The sequence below is a fragment of the Montipora capricornis genome, chromosome 12, assembly GCF_036669925.1.
Source record: "Montipora capricornis isolate CH-2021 chromosome 12, ASM3666992v2, whole genome shotgun sequence".
In the NCBI taxonomy this organism is placed as follows: domain Eukaryota; kingdom Metazoa; phylum Cnidaria; class Anthozoa; order Scleractinia; family Acroporidae; genus Montipora; species Montipora capricornis.
In genome coordinates, this window is record NC_090894.1 from 6,610,166 (window position 1) to 6,617,665 (window position 7,500).

Genomic DNA, 7,500 nt, shown 5'->3' on the forward strand with positions numbered 1-7,500 from the left:
AATAATAATATTGTAACTTTGTCACACATCCAGCCTTGCAACAAGGGATACAGAAAGACAACACAAAGTTCCTTTTGGGTCTAAATGTTGGCTATCTACCTGGGGTGTGGCTTACAAAATACATAATTTATTATATATGACTGCCGGTGGAAAAACTGAAGACTTCATCTGCTATAAAAGTGCTCGATGGTTAAACCAGAGCTGTGAATAAAGATGAATTTCTGGAGTCGGACTAGTTCAAAAACATTTAATTGCTTACATATATATTTATACTTATTATAAAAAGCAGGGTGAGGAATACAATGTCTTCTGCATGGTTGCCAGTTTTGCTGGACATACACGATACATTATTAATAAAATAGGGGAGACATTGTGACAGTTATCACAAATGGTGTGCACCTCATTATGGTTGAACCCTAGACATAAATGAACAGAACTTTGCTGGTTCTCCACTCTGCTCTCACTAGAAGGTAATTTTCTCCAGTGAGTACTCTGCTTTCCTGCTCTCATCAACCACCAACATTTGAGTCAGTGATTTGTTCTTGAGCACAATGGCATTTCAGTATCCATGAGGGCAGGTACAAAACACAGGTCACAAGAAACAGGTCTCATTGTTTTACCAAATTACACAGATACAACTCTAACCATTTACCAATGCTAACACTAAGCCAAAAACCTTTTGTTTAGGCCTAATTAGGCCTTAAAGGTTAGCTTTAATGAATGTTCAGGGTACTTTCTGTATTGGAAGAACAATAAGCTGTGACCTGTGTTTAGTATCCATCCTGTATCCATGACTTTTTTCCAAGGGATTAACAAAAACACATTGCAAATTTTAATCTGCCTTAATTGGACAGCTCATCTTAATCTTTCCTTTGAAGTTCAAACACAGGAATAATATTGATATAATTAGAACAATATTTATTTAAACATATTAACCATTGTTTGCCCCAAAAGCACCTTGGCTTATCAAGGGGGCTCACAAGAATACAGTAATCAGGCTAACACTCAAAACACACAGACACACAACACACAAGATTACAACAACAAAATTGACACCACTAAAGGTATATTAATTTAACAAACAGACAGTGGCCAACGAAAAGCAATTTGTACTAATTAAAAGCTACATGACTAGAAATATATTAATTCAACAGTCAAACAGTGGCAATCGAAAAGCGATTAGTATTGATTATAAAACTCTGGACTTCACGAAATAAAGCACAGTTGATATCATAATTTACAGATTTAACGCCGTACAATAAATTAATTTTCCTAGAATCACTGCTCAATGAAATACTAGCAGCAGAGGCAAGGAAGGCATTACGTTGAGCGGCATACCTGGGGCAAACCAAAAAGAAGTGTTTCACCGATTCAGATTCAAGGCCCCACTCGTAAATAGGCGATGCACAACGGTTAATTTTAAACATATATTCTCTTAGACAAGAGAAACCAAGTCTAAGGTGGATATCCATCATGCTGTGAGCTTTGACATCAATGATATGACTGATTAAAAAAGTGAGTTAAAATGCTCTCACTCGGTGCATTTACTAGAATGCACCATAACAAGCTTTACCATAATTAAAATAAATCACTTTTAATTAAATTTATTGCAATCACGATGTGAACAAAAAGTTTGACAGGCCCAACAACTTGAATGGTTCAGCTGATAGACAAGTTATTTGTGATACCAACCCTGGCGCCTTGGTCTTTCCACACTGTTCTATCATCTTCAGCATCACATTTGTTTGCTAGTAGTAATCTTTGAACATTGTTGTTTGCATGCTGAATTTCAAAATAAAAGTTTTTTCATTAAATTATTACTTAAAAAGCATGTAACATTTATAATTATTGTTTCAATATATTGATGATTAATAATTTATTATAAATATTTTAATAATAACAATCATTAATTATGATTTACCAGTATCAGTAATTTACCGTGAAAGCTGGTTGGCCAAATTTTATTCTTTTATTTCTTGAACAGGTCTAATGATTTAAAATTCCGTGCACCACTTACCTCATCAACATATCTGAGCCATTTTCTAATGTTCTGGAATGTTTCCTGTCTTGTGATATCATACACTAAGATTATTCCCTGAGAAAGCAAGCAAATTTTTGTTTTAAATACAAGGTAACATATCCAATCACATCAATGCCTCGACCAAGATCATCTGCCTACAGAAAAAACATTAAATATGAATTCAAGGAAAAAGCAATGGAATCCTAAAAAGAGTCCTCATTGGTTTCAGTATTAGTACTGACAGCCAACAAAAAGTGTCAGCTAAGTACTTCAATCATATAATTTGGCAACTTTTTTCCCTACATTGAAGTAATTAAAGACAGATTCTTTCAAATCTGATATTAAAATTCACTTTGACCATGAGTCGGAATATAGTGACAAGTCGCCAACTCTTCTCAAACCAGCTGCCAGTTTCAAATTTTATTCAACCCCTGAGTTCTAAATGTTGTGCAGTACTGGTTTAAGTCATTTAGGGTTCATTGAATTAATTGAACACAGTTTCTTTTCTCTTGTGACTAAGTGACAATATTATTATTGGATAATATGCAAGGTTGCTACTGGTACCAAAAATTGTTTTCTAAGCAGCTAAAACTAACAAAACCTGAGCTTTTACAGTGGTGTAATGGTCAGTGCTTCCAACTCTTAACCTCAGGGATGAATTATTGGTTTGAAGCCTAGCTCTGTAACCTGTTGTTTCCTTGGACAAGAAACTTGGCTATGGATACATGGGTACTGGCTTATATATAAATGGAGGCAACCTTGTGATGATGGACTAGTATCCCATTCAGGAAGGAGTATCAATACTGAAACTAGGATAAGCTATGTTGTAAGCGGCCCCTACAGCTCGTGTGCGAATTACCTTATCCTAAACATGACTTAGTTTGCATTCCACTTATTCTCCACATGCCTTGCAGGTTGTAAAGCAAGCCAGCAAGCCGTAAAATAAATAGCTAAAAATTAATAATGATGGCCAAAATCAACCCTAGCAAACCTAACCCTAATTTCCCCTTAGGATTAACTTAGACTTAACATTCTTAGTTTGAGAAAAACTGATTTAACATTGCCCTATCAGTGCACATGTTGCTTACATGACTTGCTTGGTTTGCAAATTGGCTGGACCCTTACCTTACAAAGGCTCGGTTGTCTTTGAATATTTGAATTATGGTCAAAATAAGCACATTGAGATCTTAGTAGCCAGGTATTGTTTTCACAAATTTGACATAAGGATCAAAAACTGCATTTTTTTTATAACTTCTTAGTGAAGTACCTGTGCTCGTCTGTAGTATTGTGTAGTGATTGTTTCATATCTTTCTTGACCAGCTGTATCCCTGAGTGAAATGAAATACAATTTAATAATCATCACATGTTCTAACATTAAAGGGGCTAGGTCACGCTGTTTTAGGTAATTTTGTTAAATTTTGTTAATTATGAGCTCTAAACATCAAATTGGCAGAGCAAGACTCTTTTATTTGCAAAATCATGGCCACATAACAACTGAGAATGATTTCCCAGCTGTGCAAATGACATTTTGATATCGACTGATATAAATTTGAAAAAAGGTGGGCCGACGTTTTTCAAATTTGCCCAAATTCAATCCATTTCAATCCTCTCCAGTTTTGTCCATCCATGTCCCTTCTTGGCTTCCCTGTGTTTTGTTAGAGTTCTTCTATAGTTTTGAACAGTTATTTTGATATTTTAGGTAATTCTATGACCATTCAATCAGTGCTGAAATTGCCTAAAATTGTGTGACCTACCCCTTTAACTATCGACTGACTTTACTAAAAAAAATCAGTGTATAGGCAGAAGTTATTCAATGCAATATTGGAGAGTCTTGGGCTTTCAAATATCTGAACCAGGGTTTTGGATAGTTTAATTCTAAGTCTAAAGTGCCAAGTGTTAAAGGCCCACCTATAACAGGTAATCTTCATATATTAAAAAATTCCACCAAAGCTGAAATTCGTCCAATTAGATTGCTAGATAAGCAATGCGAATTTGCATAATAAAAACAAGCGGTTGAAAAGCCTATTGGTTAAAGGTGGGCCTTGCGGTCTAAGTGATAAGTTTAAAAGTCTTAGTGAAAATTAGTTACATGTAAGGATAATTAACATCCTTTTGTATCCACCAACAACTACTTTACTGGCCAGACATGGGAGTGCAAGTTGTGATGGGAAGTAAAAAAAAAAAGCACTCAAAAGAGTTCTCCTTATAATTTAGTTAAATGTTACTTTAAAAAAATTTGCCCCCACGAGCTTAGTGGGAATCTCTCAGGTCATCAGTCAGTCTCGTAAGTGCATGGTTGTTATTGTTGTGGCTGGATCTTTGTGTTCTTGAGCATATTGTAGTGGTCGACTCTCTTGCTGAGCTCAGCAGTCCTGAGCAATCTGTAGCACTTGTTTTCAGCATTCCCCCACCCCCACCCTCTTGTTTCCCTTCTAGATCTACTGATCTAATCAGTGTCAATTGATGGGTGCCTGGAATGGGGGCTCACAAATGAGTAGAGTTGAAGGGATTTGCCTGCCATGGGGGTAATTCTATCTGGGGACTGGCTGGCTAGCCCCTGGAGTACCCCAGGTACCCCCTTCCATTTAAGTGATATGAGAAGACAGTTTTCCCTTCCATTAATTAGCGAATTGACTCCTGGGAGTGGGCTGGTCTTTCATATACCGGATCTAAAATAATTAATGTCCATAAAACAAGAAACAAAGCGAACATAACAATTTCTAATTAGCAAGGCCTAATCAAATAACAATGGTTCTTTTGTCCTCTGCCATTTTAGTCCGGTATGTGAAAGGCGACCCTGGGAATGAGACTTCACAGATTTTACTCTGTCTAATGCCAGATGATTTTACGGCGTTTGAGGTGTCAATGGCTTAAAAAAAAAATGGTTTTAGACACGCTGCAGATAATATTGGCTATTCAAATACAAAGAACAGGAATAAAAGACATCCATAACATGAACGATTAGATACAATGTTTTTTTTTTCTTTTGAGTAAGCAAGATTTTCAGTCAAAAGTTGAAAGAAAGATTAAAGAACAAATTTAATTAAAGATATAAATTAGATACTCAGAGAACATGCTTGTGAAAGTTTTTCCACTACACGTTGCTTCCTTTGAAAGAGGAGCAGATACTTTCTAGAATTAGGAGGGTTTAAACCGAAGAAAAGAAGAAAACTATAAGTTAAATACATTTATAATCCTAATTTGAATCATTCTAAAAAGATTTATTTGAGAAAACTATTTTGCCCACGGCAAAAACACGCAGCACTATAGATGCCTGGTGGCATTTGTTGACTTTGCCAAAGGAAAAAAATGTCATTGAAGAATTTTCATATCCTCTTTTTATAGATGATTCGGTGTATTCCAGGGTCAACACTCGGAAATACAGTAAAGATCTAAAAACAGATGATCTTCTGCCAGAGAAATATTTGACCTTCTTCGAGGTAGCAAATAGTGCTATTTTCGGCCATGTCCTCTAAGGAAAAAATATTTCAACTGATACGGAAGGCACCAAAATTGCACAATGACAAAAAAGGCTCGTACCTAAAAACGTAGCGAAATGTTTAAATTTACCGCAAACTTTTCGCTACGTTAAGTTTAATTGATAATATCGAATTGTAGTGTACTTGGCCTGGAGATGAAAAAAATATATTATAAAGACAGCGAGGGCCTTATCTCTATTATCGCTCGATATCGTCTTTGAATATGAGTGTCAAATATTGAAACAGGAACTTTAATTTGTTAAAATTCGTAGGTGTGCTTTATTTGACTATTAGCTAGAATTAACTTCTTCCGCTACAACGGATGATCAAAAAATCTCAAGAAGAGGAAGACAATAATTTACCAACACGCAACTCGTGTGTAATGTACACGTCGGTTATTACTCGAAGGTGCCAGCCAAAAATTTGATACCTTTACGTCACCTTGAATGTATTGCTAAAAATGATATTGATTGTACGCTTAAGAGATTAAAAACAAAGTAAAAACGTCCCTGAGATGTTTTAAATAGGTCAATTACTTTTTGTTTTTGGCACAATCTCGAAATCCAGATTTGTTCCCGCCGCGCGTACCGGGAGAATATTAATTAGAACGAGCCAGAAGAAACTATATATTCAAAGCGTTTCTGTACAGATTGTAGTGTACAGTTTCGTTCCATTACGTTTTCGACAGAGAAGAGGAGTTTATGATAGCAGACTTAACTTTCGAATTCGCATTAATTATCTTTTTTTCTGTAGAAATTGCTAAATGAATGATACCCAAGAAAACATATTAAACTTTAATAAGAAGCCACTCGTTCCCGATTCTACAGCGACGACTTACCGGAAACCAGCCAAACAAATATGCGACAAGAAGCGCAATTCACGAAGAGAAAAAACAAGACTTACCACATTTGAACTCTAATCCTTTTGCCTCCGACAACTATTGTCTTCATTTTAAAATCGATTCCTGCAAAAGAAGAAAGGCATATTCAACAACAAAAACAAAAACGCAGGTATCTAATGAAACCCGCTGGATACCAACAATGTTGGAGCCAAGAATGAAGATTTCCTTATGAGCTCACCTATCGTGGATATGTGCGATCTATTAAATTCGTTGTTTGCAAACCGGCACAGAATACATGTCTTCCCGACCCCTGAATCACCGATCAGTAAAATTTTGAACAAGTAATCGTAACTTTTAGCCATTATTTTGGTACGTAATTGTACGGGCAATCAACCATTTAAAAGGAACACGTCCGCAATACGCCTGCCGTATGCTTGGCAACTTGAAATTAATTATTCATCCAAGAAATGCTAATGAACTTCCTTCATGGGCGCCATTTTTAAAGTTATTGAGACCCAGTCTTTTTTCCTGTGTTTTAGTCGCCAGTTCCCAACCTTCCCAATCTCTACCCAGACTTCATCAGTTATTGCCCGCCAATTTTCCAAGATGGGGAGATGGCGGTCTGTCTTGACAACAACACCAAGAATTTGCCTCGTATTCCTTCTTGTTTGTCACTGCGATGAAGAATTATGAAGAAAACGATATTTGCAAATGTAAGGCCTTTAGATGTGTTTCTCCTGTATCGATCACCAATCGAGTGAAGTGAACGTATTATGGCAAACTGTTTTCTTTTCAATAGGAAAGATATCTCTTTACAAACATTACTTTTGTTATTCAAATATGCCAACCGCAGGAACAAAAAAAAAACCCTTTCTTTCGACAGCCAATGAGGCTCTGGTTGGCGCATTAATGACAATAGGTGACGTCAACGATATCTTTCCTATATATACTGCATTGAATTTTATTCTCCATGTATACGACTTATAGATTTTACTCTGTATTTACTCCTCCCTTGGGACCGCTTTAAGCCTGCATTGATTGAATGGGTTAATATTGGACATGTATGGCAAAGAGGAACTGCTCATATTGTACTAGGAAAATCAAACCTGGTACACATCGGGCGGTGCGTGACATTTGCAGACTGCAGACTCCCTAGGAAA

The 7,500-nt window shown here is 36.3% G+C and overlaps 2 protein-coding genes across 3 annotated transcripts in view; one reads left to right on the top strand and one right to left on the bottom strand.

The window, feature by feature from the left end:
* LOC138027578 (ras-related protein Rab-13-like) overlaps positions 1 to 6,798 on the bottom strand; it is a 10,787-nt gene extending 3,989 nt beyond the window's left edge. Inside the window, exons 1-5 of the mRNA XM_068875118.1 lie at positions 6,579 to 6,798; positions 6,403 to 6,463; positions 3,288 to 3,348; positions 2,018 to 2,095; positions 1,693 to 1,782 (exon numbers count right to left, since the gene is read on the bottom strand). Coding sequence (XP_068731219.1) covers positions 1,693 to 1,782; positions 2,018 to 2,095; positions 3,288 to 3,348; positions 6,403 to 6,463; positions 6,579 to 6,702 — 414 coding nt within the window. The 5' untranslated portion in view covers positions 6,703 to 6,798. The remainder of the gene's footprint in view (positions 1 to 1,692; positions 1,783 to 2,017; positions 2,096 to 3,287; positions 3,349 to 6,402; positions 6,464 to 6,578) is intronic.
* Positions 6,799 to 6,912: 114 nt separating this feature from the next.
* LOC138026963 (cylicin-1-like) overlaps positions 6,913 to 7,500 on the top strand; it is a 23,276-nt gene continuing 22,688 nt past the window's right edge. For both annotated transcript variants that reach the window (XM_068874444.1, XM_068874445.1), the window contains exon 1: positions 6,913 to 7,053. In XM_068874444.1, the coding sequence (XP_068730545.1) occupies positions 7,030 to 7,053 (24 nt within the window). In that variant the 5' untranslated portion in view covers positions 6,913 to 7,029. The remainder of the gene's footprint in view (positions 7,054 to 7,500) is intronic.